The following is a 19,644-nucleotide window of genomic DNA, read 5'->3' as shown; positions in this document are numbered from 1 at the left end:
AATGTAAATGACAGGTACATGGTGTTCACTGTACTGTTCTTTCGACTTTTTTTAGATTTCAATATTTTCACAATAAAAGCTATAAATATGCTAGGGGGTGGGGGTTAGGGGAGAACGTTCTCCTTGATTGGACAGGAAAAATGTGACCAAAGTCCCCTTACAGATCTTTCTCCATTTGATTCTATTAGAAACTTGATGTGCTCTTAGGTTCCTTTATTTTGTTTTCAGTTTTTTAGGGACCAGTTCATTTGTTCTTGAATAGTCTTATTTTGTTTTCAAATACATGCAGCTTTTATATGATTCCATAGTCCAAATTATTCAGCAAGGTGTGATGGAGAATCTGGGGCTCTGATCCTGGTTCCCTCCTTTATTCTATCCCACTCTCTATGCTGGGCCAGGATCTGTTACTTTTTTTAAAAAAGCAACATTTTTTTTTTTAAATTGTAGGTGGACACAATACTTTTGTTTTATGTTTACGTGGTATTGAGGATGGAACCCAGAGCCTCACATGTGCCAGGCAAGTGCTCTTCCATGGAGCCCCAGCCCCACCCCCAGCCCCAGCCCCATGATCTGTTACTTTTATATTTTTCCTGGCACTATTTCTTATTACAGATGTGTGCATGGGTGTGTGTGTGTGTGTGTGTGTGTGTGTGTGTGTATGTGTGTGTTTTCCTCTTCCCTCCATCTTACCCAGAAGGCAGCATCCTATGGACACTCTTCTGCATCTTGTTATTTCCACTTAATTTTCTTTGGCTCGCTGCTTTGCGCGGTAGAAAGCCAGCCCTATTCCTGGTCCAGATGAGCAACACTTTTTTGTGTGGATGTACCACAGCTCGTCCAGCCAGCCTCTGTGGGTAGACTAGTCACCAGGGTCACTTCCAGTCTTTTGGAATAATCTTGGCCACCTACTTGTTCCAGGGTAATTCCCAGAAATGGGACATCTAGGTCAAAGGAAAAATACATCTGTAATTTCTCTGGAAAGTACAGAAAAAATAAGTGAATGCACTTGGTTAAGAAGAGCAGCAAGGAAAAGGGCTAATACCTAAGTGGGAGGTTTAAAGCAATTAGGGTGAGAGAATCTCTTCGTCAAAGAGCTGATGGGAAACCCTTCAGCCACTGCTGACTTCCTTCTGGCAATGTTCATGTTCTCACCCGAAGAGAGAAGAAATTATGAAATGAAACACAGAATTACAAGATCATGAAATTTCAGAGTTCAGATAAAAACCACCTTCTGGTAACAACAAGGAAACAGAGACCCAGGAAGAGGATTTAGTTCAATTCCATCCAATCCAGTGATCCCTAAATGAAATCCTGGCTTCGTCATAGAGCACGATACCTGTTTTTAGTTTTTAGTTTCCACCAAGAGTTGAATGTGAAACCACACTACAGAGAGCCCCCTCCACCCCCAGGGTGATCCGTCAGCCGCGCTGTGGTTCAGATCTCTGAGAGCTTGGCTGTCACGATGACATCGCCTTCGACAGAATTCTCTCCGTGTAAGTGGATTTTGTTTCACGTCTTCTGTGTTATTCTGGGGTATTCAGATGCAGTCATGATGATGAATTGGATCCGGCGGAGGGTTTGACTGGCTGTGTGCACTCCAGCTGATGATGTGGGTGGCCATGTTTGCTGAGGGTAGTCTGCAGTGACATAACCATGGCGTTGGTGGAGTTGTGTTTTGATTCTGAGCAGGCATCATGGAGAAGAGAATAGATTTTGCCCAGCCCAGCCCAACCCAGCCATGAACTTGGAGGGTGATCCTGGGCAAGTCCCTTCTTGGTGGTCCTCTGTGTCTAAAACCAAGAGCTGGACAAGCCCAGAACAGCACATCAATGAATGGCACCCACACCGCTGTTTTCTCTTGTGCTCGTGCAGACATAACTAATGGATCCCCACTCGTTCGTTCTTCACCTGCCTCACCCTCTCCTCTCTGCTGCTCCTGTCAGCCCACAGGTGATACTGCACAGGCCCAAGCCTGTTTTTCTAGATCTGCCTTGGATTGTTACTTAGGGTTACCAAATAGAATACTGGATTTTCAGTTAAATTTGAATTTAGAAAAAGATTTTTTTTTTTTTTTAGCACAAGAATGCTCTTAATATTACTGCATCTGGCAACCCTACTACTTAGGCCTCTTCAGTTATTTCTCTTTTTCTGTTCCCTGTGCAATCTATTTCTTTGGTTTGAGAGATCCACCCTCTCTTTAGACTTCCGGTAGTGCCTATTTCCCCAGTGCCCAGATAAAAGTTCTGCTCATTCTCTAATTGTTTAGGTTCACATTACAACTTCATTTCACTGAAAATGATCAAGATTTAGGTAGGTTTTTTTCCTTCCTCCCTGAGGATCCTATTCTTGTAAAACTCCCTGAAGAACCTATAATCCTGGGTTTCCCAGACTTCATCATTTGCATATCGCTGTCTTGAATTTGCCAATCCATCCGCCACTCACATTATCTGCTTCTTTAATATTTTTTTTTTAAATTGACTCATTGTCCTCCATTTAAGTCTCATAAATGGAGATTCAGTATCATTTGCCAAGAAGGTAGCAAAAAAGCAAATAAATGGAAAACATATCTATTAAGATCTAAAACTGCTCATCTGGGGATCACCTGAGATCATGGGGTGTTCTGCCCTCGATACCCATGAAACTCAACACTGACTGATGCCACTCCCTGTTGTTTTGGGGACACCTTCTGTGAGCCTCACAGATCATCTCTGAGGATTTTCTTGACTGCCTCCAGCGACGGGGAGCTCAGTACTTTGCAAGGTCTTGATGCATTCTTGAAGTCCTTACTGTCCAGTATTTCTTCTTCGCATCAATCGCCACCAGCCTCCTTTAAACAGCTCTATGTCCATCCTAGTTTTCCCCCTGGAACCACAGTCAGCTCCGTCGTATTCATTCACACGTTCATTCATTCAGCAAGTATTTGGGGTTTGTCATGGGGCAGCTTGAGGGCTTATTAAGTTTTTTTCTGAGTGAAGGAAGATGCAAGTCCATTACGGTGTGATAAGGCTCGGGATGCGGTGGGGGGTGGGGTGACACCTGGGCCTAGACTGGGGGTGGGGGCACTGCTGGGAAGGCCTCTTCCTACAGAATGAGAGAGAGTCTGCCTGGCTTTGGGGAGCAGAAGGAGCCGTATGAGGGTGGAAAAGGGGGCTGGAGAGGTAGAGCAGGTGGGGAGCAGAGAGGCCGGGTGGGCCTGGTGGCCCTCATCCTGGGTGATGACAAAGGACATACTCTCTGTAAAGCAGTGGCCCGTCCAAGCTCTCGATGTGTTTTGAACAGAGCCCTAGAGAGGTGGTCAGCGCAGGACTAATCTTCCCAAGTCCTCAGGTCGGCGACTGAGGCCTAATAGGCATCTGGCAGAGACTGTGGCTGTCCCCCCAAGGAGTGGGGTCTTTCTATTACAGAGCCAGGCAGCAACAGCCCAGGCCCCTGCAAGCACCTCAGCCCCAGCCCACAGGGCCCACGCTGACCTCCTCTGTCCCATCAAAGGAAACGTCACTTTCTTGGAAAGCTGAAGCAAGTCTCTGTGGCCTGGGGCCTCGTGGTCAGCCTCTTCCTGTCTTGCTCCCAGAAGGCTCTGGCTCACAGGGGCAACTAGGGTCTGAGATGACACTTTCTGTGACAGCTCTAGTGTCCCTGTGACACAAGGTGTATGGTGCCTGGTGGCCTCTGCCCTCCAGGCCCTCCATGGACTCCTGGTTGGTGTATCAGTGGGCGGGAGGCTCGAGGGCCTCCTGGGAGTCTTGAGGGCCTCCTGGGAGTCTTGGCCTGTCTAGTTGAAGGCTTCTGCTCTGGACTCCATCGGCTCAAGGGGACAGGCTCAAACCCCGCCCCCACCGTCCTCAGCCAGGGACACCAGCACTGTCCTTCCTGCTCAGGTCTGGTCTGTGTGAGGACCATGCCATGGTCCAGAGGGCAGAGCACGGAGGTGTGCTGCCATCCGGCTGTTTCCCTGCCTGTCTTCTACCTTTGCTGCCGAGAACAGACAGCTCACCTGCCAATCCCTGCGGTGGGCCTGGCCACCGGTCCCTTTAGTGCCCCACAGGAGGAGGAGGAGGACAGTGCTGGGACTGAGGGAGAGCAGGGAGGGCCCCCAGGAGGAGGTGTTGGAGCACAGGAGCTGGCCCGAGGGATGGGAGGTGTGTGTCCCCTCGCGCCGCAAGAGTGGAGCGGGGCCCCGCACACCTTCCCCCACGATGTGAGCCCAGCCTGTCGGGTAATTAGAGGTGCCACACTGACGTGAGGAGGCATGATTTCTGCAGCGTGGTAATTAAAAGGCAGTTGGCTTCACAGCTGTGCTCACACGAGAACGCTTTCACCCCTAAAGACACCAGCCGACGCCAAGTGCAAAGGAGCCCAGGGAACCAAAGAGACTCCTCGTGTCATTTGTTAATTTCCTGCATTTGTCACCTGCACAGCTGTAAGGGGGGAAACGGGACATTTTACCAGAAGTTTTAAGGGAAAATTGAAGACATACATCCTAATTGTACACAATCAGGCAGGCAATCTAATCATTATTGTGTTTGTAATTAACAAGCCATTTAAAAATCACCCGGATAGGGTGCAGAAGGCCTGATGAAGAATGATGTCCCTGCCTGGTGGCAGCTACGTCACTGTGACCCAACCCTTTTGTCCACTGAGGCCTCTCGTCTATGAAGTGGGTATACTTACTCCACCTGAGGTGATATGGAGTGAAAGGGCTGTGGAAATTAAAAGTCCCCATGTCACCATAAGAACTACTATCCCATCCTCCTGGCTTGGAAGCCCAGGAGTTGTGACCCTCTGCTGGCAAGCATGAGTTGGGTACCTCTGCTACACTGAATCTCAACAACAGCTCTGAGGCAGGAATATGACCCTGCTCTTATAGAAGAAGAGACCGAGGTCCCCAAAGGTGCAGAAATCTCCCAGAGTTGCTTAGGCGCAGGCTGAGGTGCTGCTCAGACCCAGTCTGTCCAGGGGGAAACAGAATTCTTACTCTTGGGCCACCCTATGGCTCAGCGTTGACCTCATTTTGTTGTTTCTCTACGTTCCTTCCATTAAAAAAATATATATATATATCTGAGGGAGTTATTTTTTAAAATATTTTTTACTTGTAGATGGACACAATATCTTTATTTTATTTATTTTTATGTGGTGCTGAGGGTCGAACCCAGTAGCTCACACTTACAAGGCAAACACTCTAACACGGAGCCACAACCCCAGCCCCTGAGGGAGTTATTTTTGTTTTCTAATCTTCTTTACATAACATAATGGTGTAAATATTGAAGGAGGGGGCAAAGAAGGAAAATGTTTAACTCCCATAGCAAAATAATCATATCTTGAGAAAGAATTCAACTACTTCACAAGTACTGCTTACAAGCAAATAGTAGCTATTTCTTAAATCAGGTGACGGGCAGGTGGATATTAGCTTCATTATTATTCTTCAAAATGGACATATTTTGAGGTGATATTTGAGGATGAAGGTTTTTAAATTTTTGTGAAGAATTTTTAAAAATAGCATGCATATAATTTTTGTTTCATATCATAGAATCCAAAGCATGATAAGCCACTGCCGTGGGTTATTTTTTTCTTTCAAGTAAATCTTATATTTTCTTCCTCTTCCTTTTCACCTGGCCCCAGTCGCCTCCCCATCTTAGATCTGGGTGCCTCCCTCCCTAGGAAGGCCCTTTTGTTTCTGGAGAGAGGACTTCCTTCTGATAACCAAAGTCCCAAGCCCCACATTGCCGCTTGCTGACATGTGACTCTGACCAAGTCAGTTACCCTTTCTGAGCTTCAGTGTCTGCCCCTATAAAGCAAGAGTAATACAATCCACTCTGCCTTTATTATGGATTTTTGCAATGATTGAAATTAGTCAAAGGAAGCAAGTGTGTCTTAGAAATCCTTAAACCATAGAGAAGAAGCTTAGCAGTCTGTGGAATGGGTGGGGACTTGTGAAGTTAGTCTCTCTGATCTGCCAGCTGCTTGCAATGTGACTGTGTACAAATGACTTAACCTCTCTGTGCCTTATTTCCTTGTCTGAAAAACTGCAGGTCACCCTAGTGACTATCTCACAGGGCTGTTTTGCACATTCAGTGAGAGAGTAAGTAGTAAGCTCTCCCTGTGATGCTTACTCCATGTTTGTTATTTGATCATTTCAAGGAGTCAAATAGCTAAGCTCAAATCCTAATTTTGCCATTTACTATGTGTGGGGCCCCGGGCATGTCATTATATCTTCCTGCCTCAGTTTCTCCATAGAGGAAAAAAAATGTCTCCTCTGCATTGCTTGCAAATGGCTGCTAGTCTCAGTGAGTATGGCCATGAAAAGGGGTGGTGAAGGCTGCACTGCTGGTCACCTCTCAGTGATGAAAACCTCGACTCACCTGCAGGAAGAAGCCGTGATTGTTCCCCAAGTGGTTCCAGCCCAGACTGTCTCTGAAGACAGAGATTTAAAACCTACCAGCAAGTCTACGCATGCTGTCCTGGGCCCCAGTCATATGGGGGCTTTGAGAAGAGCACAGCACCCAGCCCCTCGCCAGGCGCTCATTAACCAGCACCCTCCTGCCCCTCCGCATCACAGTGACCTCACGGGCGTCTACGCTGAGGTACTTGGTGTCCAAATGGTTTTCCACCAGGACTTGGGCGCAGAGGCCACTTGGCACAGCCCCCAAGTGGCCCTGAGTTCCCAGCACACCCGGCCCACACTTTGTGTACCTCCTGGCACTGGCCACAAACAGTGTTTTGTCAAAAGCTTCCTGAGAAAGTTGCGTTGCATTCAGCTCTGCTGAAAGGGACCCGAGATGACAAATACCTCCCTCATTTAATTACAGACACAGTCAGCAAACTCACGGCCGAGGAAAGAGCAAGGCTCGCTGGCTTTCTCAGCCCTGCATCTGGCCCGAGTTCCCTACCTAGCACTTAGCAACTGCGGCCACCCCTGTTTCAACCATCCCCCCCTGGAAATGCCTTATTTCTGCTGAAAAGTTCAATTCAGGTGCCCGAAATCAGGTAATGCAGGAATTACGTTTGGCAAGAATTCGTCAATGGCTTGGAATTTAATAAAGATCGTGAAGTTGGGGGATGTATTTACATTTTTTCATCTAGGTTTATATCTGCAAAAGAGAAGTAAGGCAAACAAAAAAATTGTCTGAATAAGTCGAGATTAAAAAAAAAAATCCACCCACTCAAAACCAACAAGCTCCTTAATCATTTTCTTCAGTAACTGGAGAGAAAAGGCAGTTTTGCAGCTACAAGGAAACAGGCATCACTCAGATGCCTGAACAGGGGAGATGGCTTGCCCTTGCTCTTTCCTAAAGAGACAGGTGGAGCCCAGGTCCCTCAGATCCTTAAGTGGCCTTGGAGTGGCCGGAGCCAGTGTTCCATTTCTCTCTGCCTGCGCGATGGGTTGCTTACTGCTCCAGTTCAATGCACGGACCCTAAACTCAAAAACCTGTTGCTGCCCGCCAGAGTGTCCCTCTGGGAGATGGATGCTGGCCACTCTCTTCCCATCCCGCTGTGCTGGTGACATGTGCATTGCCCCAAATCTTCCAGCCAAGCCCCCCCTGGAAACTTGCTGTGTTTGAGAGATCCCCTCCCCCCAGGCCTGGGAATTAGCCTTCTCCTCCCTGTTGTATGGACTCCTCAGAGCTGGGCTGAAGAAAGAACCAGACATGACGTCCAAAGAGTGGTTTCCATCTCTGTTACTACCGTGCGCGCTTCCTGTGGACCGCAGTTTTACTAGCTGTAAAATGGATGATAGTCTATCTGAAAGCACCGATGGGTCACCAGGGCGGACTCGTCCATGCAGACTGTCTGTCCCTCAGATAGTTCACATCACAATGAGCCACTTGGGTGGTGGCCTGGGCAGTCAGTTCACTTCTCTGTCCGTTTGTCAACCCACTGTTGGACAATTTCATTCTCAGGCATTTCAGAGACTGGATTTGGCTGGGCGAGTGTAAATGAGAGGGTAACAGTAATCCTGTCCCTGGGAAGACAGCCACAGGACCCCTGGGCTCATAGGCTCTCCACAAAGCCAGCTCGACCACCTGGCCAGCGTCCTAACCGTGAGCACCGTGGACCCCCTGTGTCTGTACAGCCTGGGAGGCCACACAGTCCTTTCACATCCTGACGTCATCCCAGCAAGGCAGTTGGGACAGAGCGGTCCCGTTCCCTGACAAACGAGAAGAGGTTAAGTGACTTGACAGGATCACACGGGGGCAGAAGGCAGAGCTGAGGGTCAAACCCATGGTCTTGGAGCTGGGGGATCTGGGTCGCCACCTGCCTTGCTCCCTCCTTGCTGGGTGTCTCTGGGGTTCAGACTGAGGGTCGTGTGTCATCTCAGGGACTATGAGGGTGGGGGATGTGCGCCCTGATGGTGTGGGTTCTACTCCTCCATTTCTAAGTTTTGTGATCTTGGGCAAATGCACATAGCAGAATATCTACCATGTTAGCCACTTTAAAGTGAAAAATTCAGTGTCATCGAGAACACTCACAGTGTGGTGCCACCATCACCGCTGACTAGTGCTACAACATTTTCATCCCCCCCAAAGAAAGCCCTGTGCCCATTAAATAGTCACTCTCCAGTCCCCCACCCCCACCCCTACCCCGCCCCCAGCCCTGGTAAGCACCAATCTGCCTCCGCGGCCAGGTTCCTAACCTGGAAGTCTGTAAGGTGAGAAGAGCAGCGGCACTGGCCTGGGGTGGGGGCAGCGTGAGCATGAGTGGGATAACCGGGCAGCACTGGGCACAAGTGGAAGGCAGGACCTGCTGCTCTGTGGTGGGCTTCTGGAAAGACCCTCTTGGCCATGAGAACCAGGTGCAAAGCTGTTCGCCTGGCCGATGTCCTGGCTTCCAGGAGAAGTCCACCGCACTCTGTGAACTGGGCCTTTGACACTGAGATGCTAGGAGATTTGGCCACTGCTCAGGCCAGGTGGCCATGGGTAGTTCAGCAAAGCCAGAGGTCCTGTGGCTGGTGTGGTTGGGCAGTTTCTGGGCGCCTTCACTATCACAATACCCAGGCAAGTTCCTGGGTGGGATTGAAAGAAAGAAATGCGGCTTCAGGATCTTCTGAGGATTAGGCTGTGCCCAAGGATCCCTTGGACACCTGCTCCGGGCAGGGAGAACCCCTCTGTGCTCCAGGTGTTGCCTGGCTGCAGATGGGGGGCAGGGAGAGGCGGGGACTCCAAGTCCCACTCAGTGCCCACAGCTGGCAGGGTTGGGGTGTGAGGGGGGCACAGCAGCAGGCAAAACCCAATAGACAGTAGTCTGAGAGTGCATATCAGGAACCTCCAAACCTTCCCATCAACCCTTGCTCTAAATGGCATCTAAACCATGCAAAGGAGAATGTGAGGCCCTGCTACGTCATGGACTGATTAATTCAGATTGAATTTATTTGCAATTTTCCTAATACTTTTAATGGGGTGACCTGACCTATAACTTTGCACTATTTAAGAATATAAGGTTTACTAAATTAAAGAATGGTGTACACACACGAAGCAAAACAAAACAACCAAAGGGGAGCATTTAACACTAACAGTAGCCAACAGAACATCCTCCAGCTTTCCTTGGGAAGATCCACTAATTCTACAGTAGATGAATCTGGATTGAGAGAATCCTAAAACATCACCTCCTGGCACTCTAAACCTTGTCTCACACAGTAGTGAATATCCTGAAAATAGATGAACATTCCTTTCTCTCCTCCCCTCCACCCCCAATCTGGATTAGAGACCAGGATCTTGAAATCGGACAGCTATGCCTTTACTTCATGGTGGCTGATCTCCGAGGCAAACAAAGTACTTTTTTTTTCTCTTCATGCTCCTCCTGTGTCTTTCCAAATTCAGAGAGTTATAAATTCCTAGAAAAGAAAATTGAATAGGAAGAGGAGAGGAATATACTCTAAGTGCACTGCATTTTGGGAATTGCGTTGGTTTTTTTTTTTTTTTAATGGGCAGAAAAGAACACTAGCAGCAATGCACCAGGGGAACTTAATGTACCATGTTGATGCAGAGTCTTAGAAAACCAGGCACTGAGAATAAAAAATGATGTCACCTAATCACTGTAAACCAGCGTAAGGTGAGAGCCTACTAGACACCAATAGCTTTGCTCAGATACTTACCCTTCAGTTTCCTAAGAAACGTTCCCAGTCATAAACAGGCAGAAAACAGGGCCAAGAGCAGTCCACCTGTGGTGTCTCTCTCCTGATAAGCTGAATCTGGAAAGACTTGCCTTGCTTCTGAAGGTGAGCACATTGAAAACATCTTTGAAAAAGTACTTCAAAAATAATCAAAGGAGCACAATACCCAAAAGAAGCAGGGGAAGAGTCCACTTCTGAAAACCATCTACTGTAGGATAAAGAAGAGAACTTTCAGAAGGGTGGTTGGCATCCTCAACCTTCCACAAAACAAGTCCCATGCAATAGCCTGAGACAAGAGGATGGGCGAGGGAATGTAATCACATGAAGTGAACAGTGAACCCAAAATGTCCATAACACGATAAAAATGCATTCCCGTCAATAAAGCTCGAAGCGGAGGCTGTTGCAAATCAGGTCAGGAAACTCAGCACAAAGACCCCGGATGGCTGACATGCGTGTGCACATCTGCTCGGCTATATCATAGAGAGCTTCCCGGGCCAACAGGAAAGGAGGACCACTCTGTCTCCTAAAGACTTACAAAATTAGGAAGTCTGATAACTCCAAATATTGGCCAGGAAGTGAAGAAATAAGAACCCTTATGCCTTATTGCCAGAACTGTGGATGATATAGCCATTTTACTAGAAAATGGTGAAAGTTAATATGCACATACTCCGTAATAAAGAAGATGGGATAAAATAAGATGTTCTTCTAAAATGAAGACAAGAATCAAGAGATGAAATCATGACAGCAGTTATGATAACTATGGATGTGCAGAATGAAGAGACAGCATATGATAACCAGGTGTGCCAGAAGGAGATGAGAATACATACGAATACAATAGAAACACACTACGTATGCAGTATTTATTATGTATAATATATACAGTATGATAAGTATGGTATATAATAAATACACTAGCTCTAGTGTATAAATGATTATTATGTATAATATACACAATTTAAATAATATATATATATATAATTTTTTTTCTGAGTTGGAAGACTTCAGTGTCTAAATTAAAGGACACTTTGTATCGCAGATCAAATAGAGTGCTGCACCCAGATCTATCCTGGCAACTTTTTTTTTTTTTTTGATTCCAAGAGAAAATATCCTTTAAGCATTCAAGCAGAGAAAACCAGTCCCCTATGAATGAACAGTGACTAAGCTAGCCTCAGAGTTCTCTTGAGCCTCACTTTGTAGTTTCAAGGGAAAGAAGTAGTAGCCCAAGGATTTTATACCCAGCCAAATTCCATCATTATCAAGACAACAGAGGCCCATCCTCAGCAAGTTTCCAATTCCTTCCCTTCTTCAGAATATCAGAAAGCACTCCATCAGGCTGAGACCTGCATAGAGGTGTGTCCAAGATCACATACCAAGGGAACACAAGGAAACAAAAAGGCATAAAGAGAGAATCAGATGGTTAATGAGATGGTGCAGGACCAAGCATTTATTATAGAAATATATGCACATAAAGAATATGTGCTGTTCTCAAGAATTAAATATTTAAGATAATCTTAACAGAATACAAATAGAAGGAGGATCAAAGCTACAGACGGAAACATGAGTACAAACTAAAGGGTCATATTTTTTTTTCTTGGTACTGAGGGTTGCACCCAGGAGTATTTAACCACTGAGCCACATCTTCGGCCCTTTTTGTTTGTTTGCTTGTTTTTTTTTTTTTAAATTTTGAAACAGGGTGTTGCTAAGTTGCTTAGAGCCTTACTAAGTTGCTAAGGTTGACTTTGAACTTATGATCCTCCTGCCTCAGCCTCTCGTGTCACTGGGATTTCAGATGAGTACCACCGTGCCCAGCGGGTCATATCTTAATATCAAGCAAGATATAATACAAAACCAAAAGCAATAAAATGACACAGATATTTATTATACATTGACAAATGTTTTAATCCTCAATTCATCTAATGACTATTCACTAAGTACCTGCTATTTGTATTAGACAAGGTACACATTGCTGAAAAATAAAAATCATGATGAACCTTTACACTCAAAACAACATAAAATCAAAGCTTCAAAGCAGACACTGTTGAAAAACACGGGGAAATGGTCAGAGGCAAGAGAGAAAAATTTAGTAATACTATCTCTCAGCTTTTGATAGACCAAGTCAGCAAAAATAGGAAGCATATGAAAATATAATTAGAGCTTGATTATATCTATTATGCATAAGTAGTCTCATAAAGGATTCTATAGCTTACAACTAGAGACTGCATCTTTTTTCCTCCCAACACCATGGAACTTTTACAAGAGTTTACTGTATAAAAGCCCAGAAAGAAAATCTCAATAATTTGCCAAAGCAAACACTGTACAGGCCAAAAATTCTCGAAACAATGCAATAAAAGTAGATATAACAAAAACTATGAATTAAAATTTAAAATACTCTCAGAAATAGATCCCTGGTTAGGGATTAACTGGAGCCCTGATCACAGTCTGTTCAGAAACTAATTTGGTTGTGTGAAATAAGGCAGGGAGCCCAGAAGTGTGGGTCTTTAAGTTAGGGTGCTGATGCTGGTGGCCCTGGTGTTGCGGATGCTGGAGGAGGAAGGTCTGGGGACCACGCAGGATGCAGTGGACAGCCATCGGGCAGGGAATAGCACTGATATTAGGAGTCCTTTAGTCCTGAGTTTAAGTCCTGCTTCCACCTCTTATTGGTTATGGTGGATAACTCAATATCACCCCATCTTTTAGCTTCAGTCTGCTTATTCATAACTTTTTTCTTCCCGACACCATGGAACTTTTACAAGAGTTTACTGTATAAAAGCACAGAAAGAAAATCTTAGTAATTTGGTATTGATCTGCACTGGGGGTTCTCAACCGTCCCTTGGCATCAAACTCACCTGGAAAGATTTTTTTAAAAATACCACTGTTTGGGCTGTAGGTTCAGGAATTCTGACTTAGTTGATTTGGAGTGGGATCAAGTTATCAGATTTTTAAAAATCTCCCCAAGTGATTCCAATGTGCAGCCAGGATAGAGAACCCCCAAACCAGGTGATTTCTTAGATTCCCCCCAGTTCTGAAGTTCAGCAATATTAGTAGGCACCTGAGCCTGCCTATGGAAGAAAGTTTCAAGAGGCTAAAGCCGGAGAAAGAGAGACACGCACAGCAATTCAATCAAAATGTGCATTATCTCAAATGGTGCAGAAAATGTCGGCGCCAGTTAATATTTTGCACCCAACATGATTTAGACCTGGGGCATAGATTGTACTCCAAGCCTATGGTAAACACAATGGACCATTTATTCACTGAACAGTAACCACCGTAATTACCTACAGGGCAAACATATGAGGTTGTTGGAGCAACAATTAATTGTGGACCTGGAACTAATGGGACAATAACGGTAAAGTATCAACCAGAGTGTGATTCAGAAATCACATCAGAAAACCAATATTTTCCAAATTGTATTAGATAAGCATTTTGGGGGCTTCGATGCATGCATAATATCCCAGGTCCTGAAAAGTGTTGCTCCCGAGTTTTTTTCAGATAGCTGCCCCCTTACCCTGGTGAGCAGAGGAAACTTGCAGGGTGGTTTTAATCTTGAGAAAAGAATCGTGGATAATAGGTTAGAGAGGACTGTACAGAGCTGTTCTTTCTGGCACTCTCCACAGGACCTAAATCTCACCCGAAGGCAGGTGTGTGGATTTTGTTTGGATTATGGGATCCTCTTTGTGAATCTGTTAAAGCCATGAAATCTTTTTTTCAGGAAAAAAAAATATGTGTATATTTGTATGCACATAGACACTCACACAAACTTTTTCCTACAGTTTTTGGAGGGTCCAAAGACATTGTGGGACCCTTCTGTTCTCACGAGGTTATGGCACAGACTCCCTGTCCACACCTCCAGGCACAGGGATGTCACTACTTCGATTGGCAGGGTTTCCATTGCTGGACAACTCTGAATGTGGGGGCTCCTCCATGCACCCCGCTGGATGGTTACTCTCTTCTTCCCATTGGTCCTTATTCTACCCAGAATCTTTTCAACAGTCATTCTGCCCTTGACTCTTACCAATTCTGAGGTGTCCCTGTCTCTGTGGGGATCTTAGAAATCGATTTCTCGAGGCACTCCCTAGCTTCAGGCAATGGCTGACGGGCGTTGCACGGTCAGCTGCAACAGATTGGATCTGCAGGGGCTTGCAGAGTGGACACAGGACCTCCAGGGATCTGAGGGAGTGGCTGACTGCACTCTGATCAGACCAGGGAAAAGGATGGATCTCGATAGCTTGCCCTCCTGGAGCCCAGGGAGAAAGTGCCAGTGAAGGACCTTTCTCTGGGACAGAAGTGTTCAGGATGTTGTTTCCCTGGATGCGGAAACTAGACTCTGGGATGTATAGAGTTGAGAGCTGCTGCTGAGACAAGCAAGGGTGCAGGAGGACACTGGTGACAGTGCAGACTGAGCTTGCTGCAGCTTGCCCTCTCTGGATCAAAGATTTAATGATGCCAAAGAAAGGAGAGAAGGGAGAGGAGGAGAGAGGGAGGGAGGGAGAGAGGGAGGGAGAGAGAGAGGGAGGGAGGGAGAAAGAACAGATTAGAAGAAACCATGAGCAATTCTTTCATAATCTCAGAGTAGGGAAGGCCTTTCTAAATATGACACAAAATCTGAAGACATTAAGAGAAAAAAGTGATAAATTCACCCACTTAAACAACAACAACAATACTTTTAGCTGGGCACAGTGGTGCTTAGCAGCTCGGGAGGCAGAGGCAGGAGGATCGTGAGTTCAAAGCCAATCTCAGCAACTTAGCAACATCCTAAGCAACTCAGTGAGACCCTATCTCTAAATAAAATACAGAAAAGGGCTGGGGATGCAGCTCAGTGGTAAGCACTCCTGGGTCCAATCCCTGGTACCAAAAACAAACAAACAAACAAAAACACTTTTGCATGAAAAATCAGACTATAAGCAACATCAAAAGATGAAGTACAAACTGGACCAAAACAATAAACAACTTATATGGCAAAGCGCTAATTTCTTTAATATAGAAGATCACTTTTCTACAAACAGAGGGGAAGACTAAAAGTCAAACTGGAAAATGGACAAAGGATGGGAACAGTTTCCAGAAAGGAATTAAAAATTGCTGCTAAACATAGGATGAGAGACTCAGCCTCACTCACAATGAGATAAATGCAAATTAGAACTAGAAGATGCCATTGCTCCCCATCACCCTGCAGAGATCAAAAAGGCTGATAACCACCTTCTGTGGGAGAGGCCCAGGGAAAGGAGAGCCGAGATCAGAGGAAGTGTCAGAGGAGTGGTGACATTTAAGCTGGACAGATCATTAAAATCGCAACTTAACAACTTACTGGCACTTAAAGAAGACACAATAAAGGGAAAGACAGACAGATTTGACTACTGAGTGTAAATTAAAATACCCACACCCAACACGCAGAGGCAGACAGAGGTCTTTGCCACAGCTCTCACAGCCCGACCTGGATCCCGTACATATAAAAAGTCTTAATTAAATTCAATTAGAAAAGCATTACAAGAACCTCAAAAAGTAAAGGACACGAAAAAGAAATTCCTTAACTAGGACACGCTCCTTGTTAAGAACCACATGGAAAAGGCTCAACGTCACGAGGAACTGTGAACACAATGATTCAGGTTTTGAAAGTGATAATTCATTATAAAAATTAGATAGAAAAATGTTCTGTTCCCTGTTGACAAGAATGTGGTGAAATTGGCCCTCTGATTATACCTGACCAGCAGATATGCAGATTGGTAAAATTCTTTGGGGAAATAAGTACAGTCTAAAGGTTCATTTCCTATCTTTTTTCTCCCCTACCTTTGGTACCAGGGATTGAACATAGGGTGCTTAACCACTGAGCTACATCTCCAGTCCTTTTTTATATTTTATTTTGAGATAGGGTCTCACTGAGTTGTTTAGGGCCTTTGAACCTCTGCTTCAGCCTCCCAAGCAGCTGGGATTACAGGTTTGCACCACTGGGCCGGGTTTCATTTCCTCTCTTTATCTGGGCAATTTTACATACCAGACTCTGTCCTACAGAATAATCCTGAAATATAGGGGAAGATGCTATGCACAAAGATGCCTGCAGAATAATAGAACAAATTACAAACAATGTCCTCAAATTAGAGGCGACTCAGTAAATTGTGATATGTTCATATGCTGGAATATTATACAGTTATTAAAATGTTTACAAGGAGTTTTTAACAGAATGACTAAGTGTTTGTAGAACAATGTTAACTAGGAGAAAAACAGTTGCACTGTGTATGTAGAGTGATCTCAAGAAACTTTTGAAAAAAGTCCAATCACTGTGCATAAAGATGAGAAAGAAACAGACCCCCACATTAATGGTGGATCTTTGGTAGATGCCTGGTTCTTTTTTTTTTTTTTTTTTTTTTTTGTCCTTCTTTCTCCTGTTTTGCACCTTTTAACCATCTCTTCCATTTGGATGTATTACTCTTAACAATCAAAAACCTTAAAAAAAAAAAAATGCCTTGCACCATGCATTTCTGTCCCAAGACAGGATGGAGGGCTGCTGAGCTCCTAGTAAAAAGCATCGTCTTTTTTTTTTTTTTTTATTGTTTTTTCAGCTTTCTTTTGCTGCCACCACGCCTGTCCTAGCTGATAAGAAAAAATACCCTTACTTCTTCCGGACGGTGCCGTCGGACAACGCAGTGAACCCGGCCATCCTGAAGCTGCTGAAGCACTACCACTGGAAGCGCGTGGGCACGCTCACGCAGGACGTGCAGAGGTTCTCCGAGGTAGGCCCAGCATCTGCACCCCGGGGCCTGGGCTCACCCTGGGCTGCTCTGCTAGATTCAACCAGCACCGTGGAGGCTGCTTGGCCTCTGACAAAAGAGCTGGTAGCTGAGGGATGTGCACCTGGGCCCGTGGGACCCTCAGCCATGGCCCTAGAGGGGAGTGAGACCTCCCCTGTCACTCTTCCCCTTACTCCTAAAAGGCCCTGTGGCCTCGTCCTGCTTACTGACGATAGAGTGACCATCTGAAAGCAATCGGGCCACCAATAGGTTTGCTCCTGTGAGCAGAGTTTGGGGGAGAAATTGGCTTGGAACCAATTTTCTTGGATTGTGCTTTGTGAGTTTTTTTTGTTTTTAACAATGCTTTACAAACATGCATAAATACATGGTGCTTTGTTTTATTTCATACAACAATGCAAAAAATATATATGGTGTTACTGTTGTTTTCTCCAACGGCCCTGTCCCCGCCTCTCCCAGGTCCCCCTCCCCCATTTTCAGTTTGGTGCTAATCTGCCTAGAATTTTTTCACTATATTTGTTTGAACCTAAATGACTTCATACCAAATATATTTTGCTTTTTTACTTTCTTTGCAACACATTTTAGAGATCCGATTGATCTCGTGTTCAATGACCCAGGGTGTTCAGTCAATGGATGTGTAGCGTGACTTATTGAACCTGACCCCAGGGATGTTTACAGCCTTCTGGTAACACAACCAACACCTTCATGCATAGGCGTGCACCGTGGCAATAGATTTCTAGAAGTGGAAATATGGGGCCATTTAAAATTTTGAGAGGGACCCGACATCCAACAGACCCGTTCCAGTTTCTAGTGTCACTGATGGCTCTTGACGATTCCCTGTTCCCACACCACCTTATTAACAGTGGATTATAGTGAATAGTTAAAAGTTATCCCCCTTTGTGTCAGTGAAAAGTGGTCTTTGGTCCTTTTTTCCTCCTCCATTTGCTTTATATCTCCTCCTTTCTCTTCCCACATTTTTTTTCCTTTGGTACCAGAGGTACTTTACCACTGAGTCACATCCCCAGCCCTTTTTTATATTTTATTCAGAGACAGGGCCTTGCTGAGTGGCTAGGGCCTCACTGAGTTGCTGAGGCTGGCTTTGAACTCTCAATCCTCCTGCCCCAGCCTCCCGAGCTGCTGGGATTATAGGCATGTGCCACCACACCTGGACCCTTATGTACTCTTGATACTTGGAGCCTCCACCAAACCAAGACATCCCAGGTGTGTGTGTGTATGTGTGGCAGCCCACGGGAAACAAACTGTGGTGTATTATTCAGATTCTCCAAGGGAGAGTGAGGAAGGCCACACACCCTGCTGCCAGCCTGGGAAGGAGGAAGTTCCAGGTGAGGGGGCCGCCAAGATGGAGCAGAGCAAGGCTGGGAATCCAGCTGAGCACTTACCTTTCAGAGGCTCTTGCCCTGTCTCCATGCAGAGGAGAGGCCTTTTGATGTTGTCCCCGTGAGACCTGGGAGAAGCTTCCTTCTCTGAGCCATGGCTTCCTCCCCTGGAAGTCATATAAAGCTAGTAACCCTTTGCATGCCTCCCTACAGGGTTTTTACTAAGATCCAATCTGTAATAAATTTGAAAGAGCTTTGTAAACTATAAAATTCATGCACCATAAATAAATAAATAAATAAATAAATAAAGGATATTTTGAGAGGTGCTTGGAAAGGAGAAGTGCTGGCCCCAACTGTCCCTGGTGATGCAAACAAGACAGGTTTTTCCCAGGCCAGTGTTGCCCTCTCTTCCACCTCTCTGCCTCTCATCCCCTAGGAGAAAGCCCAAAAGGAACTTGGCCTCCGGTGGGAACAACTCATTGCCAAACACCGAAGAGGCTTTTGCTGGCAGACTGCCCTCCGTAGAGCAGCAGCGAATGTTCCAAAATGAGACTGAGAGAGGCCAGTCATGGTAGAGGGGAGAGGTCAGGCCCCTGGCCTCATGAACACCAGACCCTGCTGGGACTTGGGGGTACTTCCTTCTTTCCAGTAGCATCGTTGGCTGCTAGAGTCTGAGGGCCCTTAGAGATACCTCCCCCAGTCTCCTCGTTATGTAGAAGGGGAAACTGATCACCATGAGAGGGGAAGGGACACAGTGCAGAGTTTCAGAGCACCTCTGAGTCATGAGAGATTGTTCACACAAGGTCAGGACTGACCTCCAGGCTCCTGAAACCTACTTGAGATTTTCCATCACTCTTTGTGTCCATTGATAACTTCCGGGAATCACATGTAGCCTCAGAGGTTTGAAATTCCCACCAGGCCTGGACTGCAGAGGATATGTGATCAGCCCTCATGTTGGTTGAGTGCTTCATAGAGTCTCAGATACCCTCTAGGAAGCCGTGATAGTTCCCACTTTGCAGATGAGGAAACGGAGGCTTACAGAGGGTGGGTGGCTTTTCACCCCAGGGCACATGCTGGCAAAGAAGCCAGCCAGACGGAAGGCCTAGCCCTCCAGATGTAGGTCTGTGTGTTCTCTACTACACTGTCCTCCCTGGGATCGGGTCTTGACAGGTAGATGCCATGTCTCCGTCCCATACAACCCCTCTCCAAGGGGGGGTTTCAGTGCATCTCCAGGGAGGTCTCTTTTCCCAGGACGGGATGTTGCTTGGTGGTAGTCCTGGCAAGAACCCTTCTTGATTTAAATCCATCAGCCCAGATGACTCCTCTCTGTGCCCAAGGGCTTTGGCATCCCTCTGCCCATGTCTAGGCTGCATTACTGATATACAGCCTCTGGAAGCTCGCCCGGGCTAACAGCTTTTCATGAGTGCAAAGGAAACTGGATTCCTTTTATGAAACTGGTCGA

General features: G+C 45.9%; 1 protein-coding gene across 1 annotated transcript in view; it reads left to right on the top strand.

Annotated features, from left to right (window-relative positions):
• Gabbr2 (gamma-aminobutyric acid type B receptor subunit 2) overlaps positions 1–19,644 on the top strand; it is a 352,225-nt gene that overhangs the window by 131,489 nt on the left and 201,092 nt on the right. The window contains exon 3 of the mRNA XM_078047869.1: positions 16,660–16,830. Within this exon, the coding sequence (XP_077903995.1) occupies positions 16,660–16,830 (171 nt within the window). The remainder of the gene's footprint in view (positions 1–16,659; positions 16,831–19,644) is intronic.

The sequence above is a fragment of the Ictidomys tridecemlineatus genome, chromosome 4, assembly GCF_052094955.1.
Source record: "Ictidomys tridecemlineatus isolate mIctTri1 chromosome 4, mIctTri1.hap1, whole genome shotgun sequence".
Lineage (NCBI taxonomy): Eukaryota > Metazoa > Chordata > Mammalia > Rodentia > Sciuridae > Ictidomys > Ictidomys tridecemlineatus.
Note: the sequence above shows the minus strand (reverse complement) of the source record. Positions and strands in the feature narration are given on the sequence as shown.